Consider the following 18696-nt stretch of genomic DNA (forward strand, 5'->3'; position numbering starts at 1 on the left):
ATACTGTGAAGGGAACCAGAGGCACCCTACCGATGGGCTTTAATCACATCAATGTCGAATTGGGTCTCCTTAGAAAGAAAAAGAAGAGGATCCAGGTTGACAAAAGAAGTTGGGTTTTGTTCACAGTGTTATTCAGAATGGGTCTCTTGTTGAAAGCAAAAAATTCCTGAGAGAAAAATACATTCAGAGGGCTTAGCTGAGAGCAGAAGTTGCTTGTTCAGTGGCTCAAGTCCACAAAAATGAGTTATTTCTTCAAGGAAATGATACTGAATTTATATCAAATTCAGTCCTTTTGATTCAGCAAGCCACAACAGTGAAAAACAAGGATAGCAGGAAATTTTTGGATGATACATATATATCTTAAAAGGAACAGTTCAGCAGGCTAATGAATAAGATCTAAGTTGTCCAGCTACAGAAAGATCAAGATACTGGATGATTCCTTAGACCTATTTGTAATATATCTTTAAGATGCAATAAAAGTTGTTACTGATTTCAGGGAAAAAAGAAGTACAAATAATAGAATGGGAAGTCACTGAATGCAACAGATGTAAGTTCCTAGAACAGTGGTTGGTAAATCACGGACACTTTAAGAGTTTTACTGAATGAATTAGAGGAATGAAGAAAGGGGAACAAGCCAAAATTAAAATTAAGGGTGACAGAGAAATTAAGGGAGGGGTGGAAAGAGGAAAAGAAAGAGATAAAGAAAAAAACATAGGGCCTCCCTGGTGGTGCAAGGGGTTAAGATGCAACCTATGAGGCTAACCACAGCCAACGAAGCACGAGTTCGATCCCCAGCCAAGGAGCTACCCACATGGTAAAGCATACCACTCCTGACTTACCCTCTGCTTCCCTCAGCAGTGTATTTCAGTCATTCAGCCTGTTCTGTTCCCTTCTCTGCCTCTGGTGACTCCTCTCACCCCCCATACCTCTGGCCTGTACCCCAGTTCCTGTATGCATAAATAAATCTTTAAAAAAAAAAAGAAACATAGCTAAAATGAGAAAAATGTTGACGAAGAAAACAGAAGGAAAGATGAGAAAGAGAAGAAAAGAACAGTAGGGAGAAAGCAAAAATATTTTAGCCAGTGTATCTAATTTCTTTACATTCATTTTTAAATATTAATTCCCTTTCACATTCTTTGAGATTCCAATTTTACAACGAAAGATTTCCACATATACCAGGTACTTGGTAAGTATGTTTGACATCAATACAGAAAACTTACTGGCTCAACAATATTGAACTTCTTGGATTCTTGAACTTCCTGAATTTGATATACATAATCAAGAGAAGATTCGAAGAAATTATGCCTCTCCTTGTCCACCTGGAGATCTGCCTGTAGAAGAGACACACATGTCACAAATCAGTGTAGTCATTTTCATGATAATCAGTGCTTATGTACTCAATAGTATGGTAGAGCTAAAGGAGAATTTAACCACTGAACAGTGACCTTTTCCGTTTGTATATTGAACCAATAATGATCTATAACGTTATATAGATTTCAGGTACAAAAAATTTTAAATCAACATCTGTATATGCTACCTCGTGTTTGTTACCAGAATTACCAGAACTCTAGCTTCCATCTATCACCATGCTATTGACATCTCTTATGCAAATTAGCCACCTTGCTCACCCTTTTTGTAACTGTTATTTTTTCTATTCATCTAAAAGTTTGTTTTTATTTTACTTAGTTCATTCATTTTCTTATGTATCATATATGAATGAATTCAGATAAGTAGTGATCTTATCACTTAATTTTACAAATGAGGAACGTGAAGCCAAAAGAAAAAAAAAGTGATAAATGTAGACTTCTGGTTCCTGGTTCAACAATCAAGAAGCTTGGAAATTAGCAAGCACATTCTCGCACAAAGATAAAGTTGAATGTAAAAATCAACAACTCTCTTAGATTCAACAGAGAATTGAAGTCAGAGAAAACACCGCTGCCTCAAGTATTCAACAGATATATGAATACAGAGAATCAACATTTATCAGAACAGAAACCCAGAAGTAGAAGCCTTTTATTAGTCAGTATCAGACCTCATTTAAGAAGTCTCTAAGCAAATCCAAAGATAAAAGGGAAGATAAAAACAGAGACTAGAAGAAATTTTGGCCTCTCATAATAACAGCTACAGCAAACTACTCAATGTTTAAATCCTAATCAGATGAACATAAAAACTCAGGCAAAACACCTATCTACCTCAATTTATTTTATTTATTTATTTAAAGATTTATTTATTTATGCATACAAGAACTGGAGTACAGGCCAGAGGTGCAGGGATGGGGGTGGTGGTGAGAGGATTCAACAGAGACAGAATGGGGAACAGAACAAGAGGATCTACTGAAATACATTGCTGAGGAGAGCAGCGGGCAAGTCAGGAGAGGTCTGCTGCGCCATGTGGGTAGCTCCCTGGCCTGGCAGGGGATCGAACTCATGTGCAGAGACTGTGGATAGCATCATAGTGCTGTGCTTAACCCTTTGCACCACCAGGGAGGCCCTACCTCAATTTACTTTAACCAGAACATCATAACAGCTTCCAACAACTTATTACAAAATGTGCAAAAAGGAAAACACACAAGAAACAGTTTTGATGTGAGGACAGCCTTCAGAACTAAACTCAGATGAAGCAGACATGATAGATGGTTGAATATAAGGCCAGGAATTATAGCTAAGGGCTATATTGGAAAAAGAAGATAATACACAAGAACAGATGGGTAATAAAAGCAGAAAAGTGAAAACTTAAAAAAAAAAGTCAAATAAAAATACTGGAAATCAAAAACACTAACAGAAATAAAGAATGCCTTTAATGGAAGCACTGACACACTGGACTAGACTAAGAAATAATTGGTGAACTTGGAAGACATATTAATAGAAACTTAAAAAAACTGAACAAACCAAGAGGTAGAGTAGCATATTTAACAACAATTAGGTAATTACAAAAGATTTCAGACATGCATATTAGGAATGCCAAAAAGAAATAGATGAAATATATAAAGTAATGAGGACTGAGAATATTAAAAATAAAGACATATACCAAGCAATAGATTGAGACAGTAAGAAAAATACCAAATATCAACATGTATGCATATCATATAAAAACTGAAAATTTTTTCAGAGGCAGAGACAGAGAGAAAATGTTTAAAGACACTAGAGGCAAAATCAACTAACCTAAAGAGATTCAAGTGTAATAATTCTCTTAAGAAGCAGACAGCAAAGGAGGGGATGGAAAGGGGGCAAAACAGAGAAGAGATGAACACAAGGGAATATGGTGTTGGTTCACAGGTGACACAATGGTGTTGCAGCAACATGGATGGTGCTGGAAGGGATCATGCTCAGGGAAATAAGCCAGAAAGAAAAAGAAAAATACCGGATGGTCTCACTCATAGCAGGAATCTAGAAAACTTAAATAAGGGACCAGGAAAATGAATAACTATAAGAAAGTGAAAATCAAAATCAACAAACAACTATGAACCAGAGACACTCTATGGGTGTAGGGGGCGGGAGGGGAGGGTTTGGGGTCAAAATAAGGGGGTTGCAAATGTATGGGGAATATAAAAATAAAATTTATTATTAAAAAATTAAAAAGAAACTCATGATCTTTAACTCTTAAGAAAAAAAGAATATCAAAGTACGTCAGATTAAAATTAATAGAACTGCAATAAACATAGAAGCCATTATTAGCATTTACTGCCTTACCACATAGACAGAAATTTTTATACAAATAAAATAGTCCTTGAAAGAAAACCATAAGATAAATAATTTCATAAGGGAAAGTGACAATGACAGACAGGTTAAGAACAATTGCAATATAATTTTGCTTGGAATATTGCTGGGAATCAGCTCTAAATAGAGGGAGGAACAATTACAACATAGAGCCTTTATCTGTTGGTGGCTAAAGGGCTTACTCATACCCACATGGGGGAGTTTAGAACCTCAGGACTACGCTGAATAGGGAGTGAAAATAAACAGTGTAGAAAACAAAGGGGCCCACCTTCAAAAAATGATATTGTTTGGGGCAGTAATGATAAGCAACTAAACATAAGGGGAGAAGATAAATGCCACAATGACAAAAATCAATGACAGAATAAAGTCTCCAGGGTGAAAAACCCTATACTCCAGCCACTAAGGTTACGTGAGACTATAAGACATTCTTTGCAAGGGTCAGCATAGTTTCTTTTTTAAGATTTATTTATTTATGCATACAAGAACTGGGGCACAGGCCAGAGATGTGGGGGGGGGGTAAGAGGATTCATCAGAGACAGAGCGGGGAACAGAACAGGCAGACTAACTGAAATACACTGCCGAGGGGAAGAACAGGCAAGATAGGAGAGGTCTGCTTGGCCATGTGGGTTGCTCCCTGGCAGACTGGGGATTGAAATCCAGCTGCAGATGTCTCGGATTGCTACATAGTGTGATACTTAACCCCTTGTGCCACCAGGGAGGCCCAGGTCAGCGTAGTGTTTGTCTAAGGTGGAGACTGTCAGCTTGAGGCTGTGGTTCAAAGACCTAAGTGAATAGTTGTTTGATCTTGTGGGGAAGTCCTGGGTAGTGGAATTTGATGTGACTGAGAAGAGATCTACCAATGACCTGGCACATAAGAGATTAATCAACACAAATGGTATTTGTGTGATACAAAATACTTATCCCATCCCAGTTGGAACCATTGCTACAATAAAATTCAACTAAGAAACTATAAAAACAACAAAAACCAATTAACAAATACAATAAATCCTAACATTTCAATAATTTCCATAAACATAAATGGATTGGATCCATATATTAAAAGGTATAAAATCCCTTTCCCCTGGCTGGCAACATGGAGCATGCAGACTAGAGAATACCTAGGGTTACTGTAAAAGATGTGAATTAGCAGGAGTCCACCAGAGCTCTGTCAGCCTTCCTACCTATGATGAGAACTGGTTCTACACATGAGCTGCTTCCACAGCATGGCATCTGCAAAACCAGATTGGCCGTGTGGTTAGCTCCATGACCAAGAACTATGGGAGATGTCAGAGAAATGGTGTCATACTCCTGCAGTCCTTCAAGCCACAGAAGGGTTGAAAATGGTAAAAAAGGTTTGTCTGTTCTGCTCCCCGCTCTGTCTCTGGTGAATCTGCTCACCCTCCCGTGCCTCTGTCTTATACCCCAGCTATCATATAAATAAAAAAATAAATCTTTAAAAAAAAAGAAAACTGAAAAAAAAACGAAAACATATAGATAAAACAAAATGCTTCTCAATAATCAATGGGCCCAGAAACATATTAAAGCAATAATTTAAAAATAGTTGTTAATAAATGAAAATGAAGATACAATCCATCAGAAACTATAAAACCGTAAAGAGCACATTAAAATGGCAGACTATACAATTAATACACAATACTCTGCAAATAATGTAATATTACTTGCAAATACTGAATGATAAGAAAAAAATAAGTTAAGAAAAGAAACCCAATTAACTTCAGATCAAAAAACATTAAATACCTACATATAAATTTAACAAGAGAAGTATAATATCTATATGATGAAAATACAATACACTGTTAAGCAAGATAGAACAATATAAAAAGACATGGAAAGTTACATCATGTTTATGGATGGGAGAAATAATCAAAATGACCACCATAACAAAAGATATATACAGATTAAATGCATTTCCTGCCAAAAGCCCAGTGATATTTTTCAAGGAATTAAAAAAATTACTAAATGCATATGGAAAAAGTGAAGAAAAGTGTAGATACCATGTTACCAAATTTTAAACTGTATTACAAAGCAACAGTAATTTAAAAATTATGGTATTAGAATAGAATCATACACAGAACAATAGACTAGATTCAAGAGGCCAGTAATAAATCCACACATATATAAACATCTAATTTATAACAAAGAAGCCATGAGCATACAATGAAAAAAAGGAAATCTATTTAACAAATGGTAGTGGGAAAATTGGGCCACCACATGTAAAAGAATGCAAGTAGATAACACTCCTCACTCCATATACCAATTAAACTGAAAATGAATTAAAGATTTGCATATAAAACCTAAAACCATAAGATACATAGAAAAAACCGCAAAGATGGCATATTCCATGACATCTATGGTAGAGACATCTTTAGGGGCAACATAAAATAAGAGAAATGAAAGAAAAAACAACTGGGACAATAGAAAATTAAATAGCTTTTGCACAACAACAGAAAATAGCAGACTAAAAATGCAATCTATTTAATGGGAGAAGATAATTGTACAACACACATCTGACAAAGTATATAAACAAATTATTAAGCGACCCAATTAAAAAATGGACAGAAAGTCTATATAAGCACTTTTCTAAAAAATGATACACAGATAGCCAAAATATATGAAAAGATATTCATAATAATTTATCATTCTGGAAATGCAAAACGAAAGTACAATAAGATCATCTCTAACCTGTGAAAATGGCATACATCAAAAAGAGTACTAGCAGCAAGTATTTGGGAAGAAGTGGGAAAAGAAAACCCTCATACACTGTTGTGAGAATGTAAATTGGTGCAGCCATTTTTGGAAATACTATGGACCTTTCTCAAAAAAATATAAATACGGCCTCCCCTGGTAGCGCAGTTGTGAAGCTGCCTGTTGCTGCTGCAGCACCATTTCTATCCCTGGCCACCGGCAAGGGTCCCGCATGGTGCAACAGACCTCTCCTGCCGGGCCCGCTGCTCCCCTCAGCAGTGTATTTCATCTGTCTGCCTGTTCTGTTCCCCGCTCTGGCTCTGGTGAATTCTCTCACCCTCCCACGCTTCTGATTGTACCCAGTGCTTGTATAAATAAATAAATCTTAAAAAAAACTATAAATAAAACTACCATATGATACAGAAAATATACTTTCAGGTATCTATCTGAAGACTATGAAATTATCAACTCAGAGTTATATGCATCCTCATGTTTATTGCAGGATTATTTGCAATAGGTAAGATATAGTATTGAAAACAGAAGATGTGGTATAGATATGCAATAGAATACTATACAACTATAAAGAAAAATTAAATTTTTGTCAATTAAAGCAAAATGGAAGGATCCCAAAAGGTATTATGTGAAGCAAAATTAATAACATAAAGACAAATATTGGATGATTTCATCTGTATCTGCAATATAAGGAACCTATATTAGAAAAGCTGTAAGTGGATAAAAGGATTACCAACTTTGAAAACCAAAATGAGGTTACCAGAGTCCAAGAAGGCAAGGGTAGAAAAACAGAGTGGATATAGGTGAGCATTTTCTTTAATTACTGTTTTTATTTTGTTTCTTTATATATTAAAAATTGAGGAAAAAATGATTTAAGGACAATACAAAAATAGGAATTTATATGCAAGGTGTTTGAGTGTTATAAGTTAGCTTTGTTAAAAGCTTAAAAAATGGGATTCATACTGGCCAAATCAGAGCAGAGGTCAGAGTTTCATAGGAAGAAATTAAACACAGAATTGAGAGGTGGTCCAGCAAGATGGCAACAAAATGAAGACACTGGACTTGTAGCCTCTACATATTTATAATCAAATTACACCTAGATGAAAAACAAACCCCTTAATGATGAGTAAATGATGAGTGTATGATCAAGAGGAATGGTATGACAGACAATATAGAATAAATGTAATTAAACTGAGTTTGAAGTGGTAACAGGGGAGTTCAACCAATGAGAGGGAGAGAGAGCTACTGTATGGAGCTTCATTGCTATTGTAACTCTAAAACACAAGCCCATGTTGGGGAAAAAAGACTGGAGAAGAGGGTACACAATCAGCATGCAGAATACTGAGTGAGTGCACAGCTAGAGAACTATAAAGATGCTAGGATGTGATCGGTAATTGTTAGTTCGAGTCTGTGATGCCCAAATGAGAAGAGCAATGAGACTGATAAGGCAAGGAGGGACAAATGGTACCTGTTGTGTCTCACTACATAAGAGGTTATTGTTTGGCCTTACTCCCATCAAGGAAAAGCACCAACACAGCAACCAAATACTCAAAATAACCAGAGTTTGGAGAACCTGGAGTTTAACAAAAGGAGCAAGCACCCCAGGTTAAGGGTCCCTATAAGCAAAAGCAATAATTCCTGGTTTGTGATTTTCTTCCAACTATACTCCCCATTCATAGCTATATTTATTCCTCAACTACAACTCAAAGATTGCATTGACACAAGATAGTTTAGAATGAAGGTTTGGCCTAGGGTATGCAGTGTAGAACTCAACTATACAACTCAGGAATCCGCTGCATTTTATATGAATCTTGAAACCTTGGTGCTCACTGTAGGCTCCCTTTCAGTGTCCTCAACCGGATGCTACCTAATGCCCCTTACTGCCAACAGCACCCTGGTCAACTGAAAAATTGCAGAGTCAATAGCCAATGAAATATCAGAAGTAAAGATACTGAGTTAAAAATATTGGATCACACCCAGCTATTTATATATCCAGCTACCAGTAGTAAGTCAATTAATCAAGGCAGTAAGAGGAAACTCCCGGGCCTCTCTGGTGGTGCAAGGGGTTGGGCACCACACTAAGAAGCAATCCGAAGCCTCTGCAGTACGAGTTTGATCCCTGGCCCACCAGGGAGCAACTCACATGGTGAAGCAGACCACACCTGTCTAGACCGCTGCTCCCCTCAGCAGTGTATTTCAGTTAGTCTGCCTGTTCTGTTCCCCACTCTGTCTCTGGTGGATCCTCTCACCCCCTGTATCTCTGGCCTGTGCCCCTTCACTTGTATGCATAAATAAATAAATCTTAAAAAAAAGAAAGAGGAAACCCCCTATTAATACTCCTGAACATTAAAAATGGAAGACAGAAGAAAATACCACAAACAGTAGTGCAAAACAAGCAAACAAACAAACCTGAAAGTTGTCTCAACCCACTGGAAACAGTGAATCTGTCTGATGGGGATTTTAAGGTAGCATTGATAACCATGCTGGACAAATAAGAAAAAAGTAGATGATGTAAAGCAGAAATACAATAAAGATCAAGAAAACATGAGGCTGGAACAAATAGAACTAATGGATTTTTAAAAACTATAAATGAATGAAAAATACAATAGTGGGTCTCAAAAGCAGACAAACACAAAAAATGGAGAGAAATGGGAGGTTAAAAGCACAGTGGTTGAAGAAACATAAATAAGACAATAAAGTGAAAAAGAATAAAGAAAATGGGAATAATGTTAAGAATTCCTACGGATAACCTAAAGGCAACATCCATATCATGGAAGTACCAGAAAAGGCAAGAAAGAGAATGGTATAAAAATTTATTTAAATAAATAATTACTGATAAACACTTCAATCCAGGGGAAAAAACAGACATCCAGATACAAGATGCCACAAATTCCAAACAAAATAATGCCAGAATGACATACTCCAAGATACATTATTATTAAACTATGAGAAATGAATGACAAGAAAAAAAAAACAAACAGCATCAAGAGAGGAGTAACCAATAAGGGAACATCTATCACACTGACTGAGGGCTTCTTAATGGAAACATTACAGGCAAGAAAGGAATGACAGGATCTAAAGAATTAAAAAAAAGGTTTCCAACCTAGAATTCATTATCCTCACAGATAATAATTAAAAACAGAAGAAAGAATAAGTTTATTCACTAAAAATTCAAAATTAAAAGAATATATCAACACCAAGTAAGATGTGAAAGAACTACTAAAGGTCATATTATAGACAACCAAAAACATTATAGAAGTAACAGACACTTATATTATGTGGAGGAAGAGAACAAAAATGAGGCCCATAAAAATGAGTTTCATGTCAAACCACCCAACAGGGAATAGTCTATTATACACAAACATCAGTATAACATTCAAACAAAAATCAGTAGATATAACATATAAGCAATGGAAATAGAACTTGACAGAAAATAAAAGGACGATGCCAAAAATTACAGACAAAAGCAAACAAAAAATTTTTAAAACCAATAACAAAATGACAATAGACACATCTCAATAATTACCTTAAATACAAATGGCTTTAATTAACCAGTTAAAAGGTGTTACTGAGTAGATTTCAGAAAAAAAGTCCAACCTTCTCTATTTAAGGAAAACTTACCAGCTGGACTTGAAGACAATACAAAACCAAATAGCAACCAAAAGGAGACAGGAACAGTAATATATCATATAAAATAGATTTATAATTTAACATTTATTAGAGATACAGATGGACATTACGTTATGATTAAGGGCCTAATGCAACAAGAAGAAATAACATTTATAAATATATTTGCAACCAAAGAATGGAGCACCAAAATATATGACACAATTTTTACTAAAATTAATGGGATATACTCACAAGAACACAATAATAATGGGGGAATTCAATATTCCATGTAGAGGTATGGAAAGCTCAATAAGACAAAGTATAAATAAGCATATTGACCAAATAAGCTTAAGATAAATCTATAGAACATTCAACCCCAAAGTCACTGTATACATTTGTTTTATAGTGAACTGGAACATACTCAAAAATGAACAATATTTAGAGACACAAATAATCAACTGTCAATAAAATTATGAAGATTGAAGGGCCTCCCTGGTGGTTCAAGAGGTTAAGACGCAGCACTATGAAGTAATTCACAGCCACTGCAGCATGAGTAGATCCCTGGACAGGGAAGTGACCCACATGGTGCAGCAGACCTTTCCTGACTTGTCCACCGCTCCTCTCAGCAGTGTATTCAGTCAGTCTACATATTCTGGTCCCCACTGTGTCTCTGGTGAATCCTCTCACCCCCTACACCTCTACCCTGTACCCCAGTTATTGTATACATAAATAAATAAATCTTTTTTAAAAATTATGAAGATTGAAATGTTACTACTTCTGACCATAATGATATACAGCTAGAAATCAACTATCTTAAAAAAAAAAAAAACAAGGAGAAACTTAACTACATGGAGACTAAACAAGATGCTACTTAATAGCTATTAACATAAAGAGGAACTTATTTTTTTAAAGATTTTATTTATTTATACAAGAGCCAGTTAGAGGGCAAGAAGCGCAGGAGGGTGAGAGGATTCACCAGAGAGGGGAACAAAACAGGAAGACTGACAAAATACACTGCTGAGGGGAGGAGTGGGCAAGACAGGAGAGATCTGCTGCGCTATGTGTGATTCTTGCCAGCAGGCCGGAATTGAACCCGTGCTGCAGAGGCTGCAAAGAGCTTCAGAGTCTGGCGCTCAACTGCCTGCACCACCAGGGAGACCCTCAAAGAGAAATTTAATTTTTGCACACAACACTAATGATAAAGGACTGATCACAAAAATCTACAAAGAGTTAATGAGACTCAAAAAAAAAAAAGGAAAAGAAAAGAAAAGAAAAGAATCCATTCAAAAAATGGGCAGAAGAGCTAAAAAGAAACCTCTCCAAAGACGAAATGCAAATGGACAACAGTCATAAAAAAAAGTTCAACATGACTTGTAATCAGGGAAATGCAAATCAAAACTACAATGAGATTCCATCTTACACCAGTGAGAATGGCACATATTAAAAAAAAAAAAAAAACTAGCAACCACAAATGTTGGCGACAATGTGGTGAAAAAGGAACACTCCTGCACCGCTGGTGGGAGTGCAAAAAGGTCCAACCACTATGGAAAGCTGTGTGGAGATTTCTTGACCTACTAAAGATAGAGCTTCCATATGATCCAGCAACTCCACTCCAAAGTATTTAACCAAAGGACATAGAAACATTAATTCCAAAGGGCACCTGCACCCCTATGTTTATGGCAGCACTATTTACAATAGCTAAGTATGGAAACAACCCAAATGGCCAAAAATAGATGACTGGATCAAGAAGATGTGGAACATATACACAATAGAATATTACTCAGCAATCAAAAAAGATACTCATGCCATTTGCAGCAACATGGATGGAGTTGGAAGGGATCATGCTCAGCAAAATAAGCGAGAAAGAAAAATACCAGATGGTCTCACTCATAGCAGGAATTTAGAAAACCTAAATAAGGGACCAAGAAAAAGATTAATTGCAATAAAGTAAAAATCAAAATCAACAAGCAACCATAGACCAGAGACACACTATAGTGGGGGGTGGGGTGAGGAGAAGAGGGATTAGGGTCAGAAAAAAAGGGGTGGGAATTGTATGGGGAATATAAATAAAATGAAATTGCATACATTATGAAAAATGAAAAATGATGTAAGAATTATATAAAATAAAATCATAAAAAAGAAAAAAGAGGAATTTATTTTTTAATATTTTATTTTATATAATTCTTACATCATTTTTCATTTTTGCACAATGTATGCATTTTCATTTTGGTTATATTCCCCATACAATTGCACCCCACCCTTATTTTGACCCTAGTCATTCCTCTCCCCGCATCTCCCCTCATCCATGTTGCTGCAAACTGCATTTTTTGATTGCTGCGTAATATTCCATCATGTATATGTACCACAGCTTCTTGATACAGTCACCTATTTTGGGGCATTTGGGTTGTTTCCACAACTTAGCTATTGTAAATAGGGCTGCTAGAAACATAAGGATGCAGATGCCCTTTGGAATTAATGTTCCTGTGATCTTTGGGTAAATACCTAGAAGTAGAATTGCTGGATCATATGGAAGCTCTATCTTTAGTAGGTCAAGAAATCTCCACACAGCTCTCCATAGTGTTCAGACAAGTATGCACTCCCACCAGCAATGCAGGAGAGTTCCTAAAAAAGAGAAATTTAGGGCCTCCCAGTGGCGCAGCAGTTGAGCACTGGGTTGCGAAGCTGCTCACAGCCTATGCAGCACCAGTTAGATCCCCGGCCAACGGGCCAAGGTCCCACATGGTACGCAGATCTCTCCTGCTGCCCGCTGCTACCATCAGCAGTGTATCATCAGTCTGCCTGTTTTGTTTACTGCTCTGGCTCTGGTGAATTCTCTCACCCTCCCACACTTCTGACTGTACCCAGTGCTTGTATAAATAAATAAATAAACTAACAAACAAACAAATAAATACATAAATCTTTTTTAGAAAAAGAGGAATTTAAACAAGAAATCAAAATACACCTTAAGACTGTTAAAAACAGGGGCCTTCCCTGCTGGTGAAGCAGTTGAGCACTGGTCTGCGAAGCTGCCCACAGCCTCTGCAGCGCTGGTTAGATGCCCAGCCACCAGTGATGGTCCCACATGGCACACAGACCTCTCCTGCCGCCCACTGCTCCCCTCACCAGTGTATTTCGTCGGTCTACCTGTTCTGTTCCCTGCTCTGGCTCTGGTGAATTCTCTCACACTCCAGCTTGTACAAATAAATAATAAATCATTTTTTTAATAAAAAGACTATTAAAAACAAAGACACACACAAGCTATCAGAATTAATAGGATGCAACAAAAGAGAACTAAAGAATTAAAATAGAGAACCCTGCTACCCTCCCCCACCCACAAAGTCTGCGCTCTCCGACCAACAGAAAGGAGAAAAAAAAACAAAAAACTAAAACAATCAACAAGAACAAACTACGCATCAAGCACGACTGTGAACGGAAAGGAATTAGTTCAGCCACCAAACCCTGTGAACTGTAGCTGTGGAGAACCCTGTAGGATTCGCTGCAGAGGTAAGCGAATGGCTCCGGGCGCCATTAGAGAAAAACAAGGATCTGGAGACCTGCACACAGCCCCAGGTCAATAGGTAAGCTTCTGCGGAAAAGCAACGAACTTGAAAAGCAAATGTGGATCGCGATGCCCAGGTCCCTGCGCCTGCGACCTAGGCTTGCAGGGAGAAGCGCAGGGGTCCTCACAGAGGTGAATGCCCCTCGCTGAGTAATCAGAAACCAAGCACCTGGGCAAGGGAGCGGGGTGCAAAAGGAGCCATTTCTGCAGACACTGAACCGGGCTACAGTCCGCGTCCTGGACCTGAGGGCTTTGGAACTGAGACCCGGGGCATGAAATTTTGGGTGTGGGTCCCCACAATGGTGGGGCACAAGGCAGACACAGCACCACAAAGCCGGTGAGGCTTTTCCCACCACTCCCACTATGTTCCCCATCCCACGGGGTGAAAAAAACAGCTCCCAAGGACAATAGGAGAGATCTCTGGCACCACCTAGCGACCAGAAAAATGTCACTGACACCCCATAGAACAGGGACCGTTCTTCAGAAAAGACTGCTTGAAAATGGCAGAAAGCTCCCGGAGGAGCCAGTGTTGAGTTGGAAAGTTCGCCCACGCCAGGACCCTTCTGACCAGCAGTCCAAGCCCAAGGGGGAGCAGGCACCCATGGACGGGGCAGACCGGGCATGCAGAACAGTGTGCCCGAGACCAGGCATGCGGGGAGTGTGTCCTGCATTGCCATTTTAGAACAGGGACATTTCTCCAGTAAAGACTGCCTGAAACTAGCAGAAGGCTCCCGGAGGAGCCAAAGGGGAACAGGGAATATCGCCCACGCCAGGCCCATTCTGGCCTGCAGTCCGAGCCCAGAGGGGGAGCGGGAACCCACCACCGGGGCAGACCAGGCACGCAGGGGAGTGTGTCCCCACATCGCCATTTTAGAATAGGGACCTTTCTTCAGTAAAGACTGCTTGAAACCAACAGATGGTTCCCAGAGGAGCTAGAGGGGAGCAGAGAAGTTCACCCAAGATGCCGGCCAGTCCCAGCAACACAGTGTCCCAATGCATACGACAAATAAGAAAACACAGTAGGGAGTAGAAGAACCACACACAACCTAGCAACTCCTCAGGAAAAAAAGCACACCATGAAAAGAAAACCACCTCCCAGATTGCAACGACAGTAACTTGGAAGAACTTCTGAGCCTTCCAGAAAGAGAACTTCAAATTGCCATGATTAAAAAAAAAAAAAAATGACAGAACTCATAAAGGAAAACAATGATAACAAAAAATAATCCACGATCAGAAGAATGAAATCGAGTCCCTAAAGAGGGAAGTAAAAGAAATGCAGGAGATCAAAGAATTAATGGAGATGATAAAGAACTCTGGGAACAGCAATGGAAGCAGAATAGATGAAATGGAAGAACGAATAAGTACTCTTGAAGACACAGAAATAAAAATAACCAAAACAGAAAAGGAAAGAGAAGCACGAAGGAATAAGACCAAAGAACGACTTCAGGAATTATCTGACTCCATGAGGAAAGGAAATATAAGAGTTATAGGAATACCAGAAGGAGAAGAGAGAGATGTAGGAACAGAGAAAATATTCAAGGAGATAATTGAAGAGAACTTCCCAAACGTGAAGAGGAGATGAAAATTGATATACAAGAAGCAAGAAGAAAACCAAACTTCCATGACAAAAGGAAAAATACAGCAAGACACATAATAGTAAAGCTCCCAAGAATCCAGGACAAGGAAAAAATAATGAAGCTGACAAGAGGGAAGAAACAGATAACATACAAGGGAAAACCAATCAGGCTGACATCAGACTTCTCTGAAGAAACACTACGGGCAAGGAGAGAGTGGAGGCACATAGTCAACAGACTCCAAGAAAATAGATGCCAACCAAGAATACTCTAACCCGCAAAGCTCTCCTTCCACTATGAAGAAAGAATAAGGACCTTCCCAGACAAACAGAAAATCTGGAATTTCATAACAACTAAACCCCCACTCCAAAAAATACTACAAGGAGTCCTAAAGCAAGAACCTCAGAGGGATGAATAACAATGACAGAAGGCCAAAAAAAGGTATTAAAATAATAAATAAAATCAAAGGAAAGACAAACACAATGGCAAATACAGATGATGACATACCAATATTAACCCTATATGTAAATGGGCTAAACTCTTCAATAAAAAGACACAGAGTTGCAGGCTGCATTAATAAACAAACCCAACCTTTTGCTGTCTCCAGAAAACACATTTAGCTACAAAAGTTAAAAATAGACTCAAATTTAAAGGATGGAAAACAATCCTACAAGCAAATGAACCAAAAAAGAAAGCAGTAATAGCTATACTTATATCAGATAAAACAGATTTCAAACTCAAAAAGGTAAAAAGAGACCCCAACGTTCACTATATTATGAAGGGGACAACACTTCAAGAAGAAATAACACTCACTAACATATATTCACCAAACGAAGGAGCACCAAGATATATCAGACAACTATTGACATCTCTGAAAACAGACATCAGAGAAAACACATACGTAGTGGGAGACGTCAACACACCACTATCAACAATGGATAGATCAACGAGACAAAAAAGACAGTAAAGCTCTAAATAAGGACCTAGAGCGCTTGGGCTTAACAGACATCTATAGAACACTAAACCCCCCCCCCAAAAAAAACAAAAAAAACAAAAAAAAATGGAGTACACAGTTTTCTCAAGCGTACATGGATCATTCTTGGGGATCGATTACATACTGGGACCCAAGACAAACACCAACAGATACACCAAGATTGAAATCATACCAACCATATTTTCTCACCATGAAGGCATCAAACAAGAAATAAATCATAAAAAGAAGGTAAGGAACTCTCCTACCTCATGTAGATTGAAAACCACACTACTAGAAGACCACTGGACTAATGAGGAGATCAAAGAAGAAATTAAAAAAAATATTTCAATGGGATGACAAGGAGGACACCAATTTCCTAAATGTATGGGATGCAGCAAAAGTAGTAATAAGAGGAAAACATATAGCAATAGAGGCTCACATAAAGAAACAAGAAAGAACTCAAAGAAACAACCTAATCTCGAAGCTCAAAAATCTAGACAAAGAACAACAAAAAAACCCCAAAACCAGTAGAAGAAAAGAAATAATAAAAACCAAAGCAGAAATAAATGAAATCAAAACTAAAAAAACACTCCAAAAGAACAATGAAAACAAGAGCTGGTTCTTCAAAAAAATAAATAAAATAGAACAACCCCTAGCCAGGCTCACAAAGGAAAAAAGGGAGAAAGCACAAATAAACAGGATCATAAATAAAAGAGGAGAAATCACAACGGACACAGCAGAAATCAAAAGAATAATCAGTAACTACTATGAACAGTTATATGGAAACAAGTTCAACAATCTAGAGGGGATGGACAAATTCCTACAACTCTACAATCACCCAAAGCTAGATAAAGAAGAAATAGAACACCTAAACAGACCAATTACAAGCAGCGAAATTGAAATGGTAATCAAAAACCTCCCCAAAAACAAAAGCCCAGGACCTGATGGATTTACAAATGAATTCTACCAAACATTCAGAGACGAATTTGTGCCTGTCCTTCACAAACTCTTTCAAAAAATTGAGAAGGAAGGCACAATACCAAACACGTTCTGTGAAGCCAGCATTACACTAATACCAAAACTGAACAAGGAAAAAAAAAAAGGAAAACTACAGGCCAATCTCGCTAATGAACACTGATGCAAAAATCCTCAATAAAATTTTAGCTGTCCGAATCCAACAATGTATCCATAAGATAATTCACAACGATCAAGTAGGATTCATGCCAGGGACACAAGGATGGTTCAACATCCGAAAATCAATCAACGTTATTCAACACATCAACAAAAAGAAATATAAAAACCATATGATAATATAAAAGAAAAAGAAAAATACCGGATGGTCTCACTCATAGCAGGAATCTAGAATACTTAAATAAGGGACCAGGAAAATGAATAACTATAAGAAAGTGAAAATCAAAATCAACAAAAACTATGAACCAGAGACACTTTTTGGGGGGTGGGGTCAGGAGGGGAGGGATTGGGGTCAGAATGGGGGGATTGCAATTGTATGGGGAATATAAAAATAAAAATTATTTAAAATAAATAAATAAATAAATAGATGCTTAGAAAGCTTTTGACAAAGTGCAACACCCATTCATGATAAAAGCCCTTGAAATTCTTGAGATACAAGGAACATACCTCAACATCATGAAGGCCATATATGACAAGCCAAAAGCCAGTATCATTCTCAATGGTGCAAAGTTGAAAGTATTTCCATTAAGATCTGGAACAAGACAAGGATGTCCACTCTCACCACTGCTTTTCAATATAATAGTGGAACTGCTAGCCAGAGCAAAAAGACAAGAGAAAGACATACAAGGAATCCAAATAGGAAAATAAGAAGTCAAACTATCACTATTTGTAGATGATATGATAATATACATAGAGAACCCCAAAAACTCCACAGAAAAACTAATTGAACTCATCAATCAGTTCAGTAAAGTGGCAGGATACAAAATCAACATGCAAAAGTCAGTAGCCTTCCTATACACAATCAATAAATCTGAAGAAGAAGAAATTAAAAAAAAAAATCCTTTTTATTATTTAAACAAAAAAATCAAATACTTGTGAATAAATCTAACAAAAGAGGTAAAGGACCTTTACAAGAAAACTATAAAACACTTTTAAAAGAAATAGAAGAAGACACAAAGAAATGGAAAGACATCCCCTGCTCATGGATTGGAAGAATAAACATTATTAAAATGGCCATCCTACCAAAAGCAATATACAGATTCACTGCTATTCCAATCAAAATTTCAATGTCATTCTTCAAAGAAATAGAACAATTATTGATGACATTCTTATGGAATCACCCAAAACCGCAAATAGCCAAAGCTCTCCTGAAAAAAAAAAAAGAAGGGAATGGAGGCATCACACTCCCAGACTTCAAACTATACTACAAAGCCATAATCATCAAAACTGCATGGTATTGGAATAAGAACAGACATACAGACCAATGGAATCGAATAGAAAATCCAGAAATAAACCCACAGATTTATGGTCAACCAATCTTTGACAAAGGAGCAAAGAATATGCATTGGAGCAAAG

General features: G+C 37.5%; 1 protein-coding gene across 2 annotated transcripts in view; it reads right to left on the reverse strand.

Moving 5' to 3' along the window:
- The window catches only part of OPHN1 (oligophrenin 1), a gene marked incomplete at both ends in the record, with an annotated part of 458306 nt that overhangs the window by 227248 nt on the left and 212362 nt on the right, over positions 1-18696 (reverse strand). For both annotated transcript variants that reach the window (XM_084258483.1, XM_084258482.1), the window contains one exon: positions 1221-1331. In XM_084258483.1, coding sequence (XP_084114609.1) covers positions 1221-1331 — 111 coding nt within the window. The remainder of the gene's footprint in view (positions 1-1220; positions 1332-18696) is intronic.

Source organism: Talpa europaea (assembly GCF_964194135.1).
Source record: "Talpa europaea genome assembly, chromosome: X".
In the NCBI taxonomy this organism is placed as follows: domain Eukaryota; kingdom Metazoa; phylum Chordata; class Mammalia; order Eulipotyphla; family Talpidae; genus Talpa; species Talpa europaea.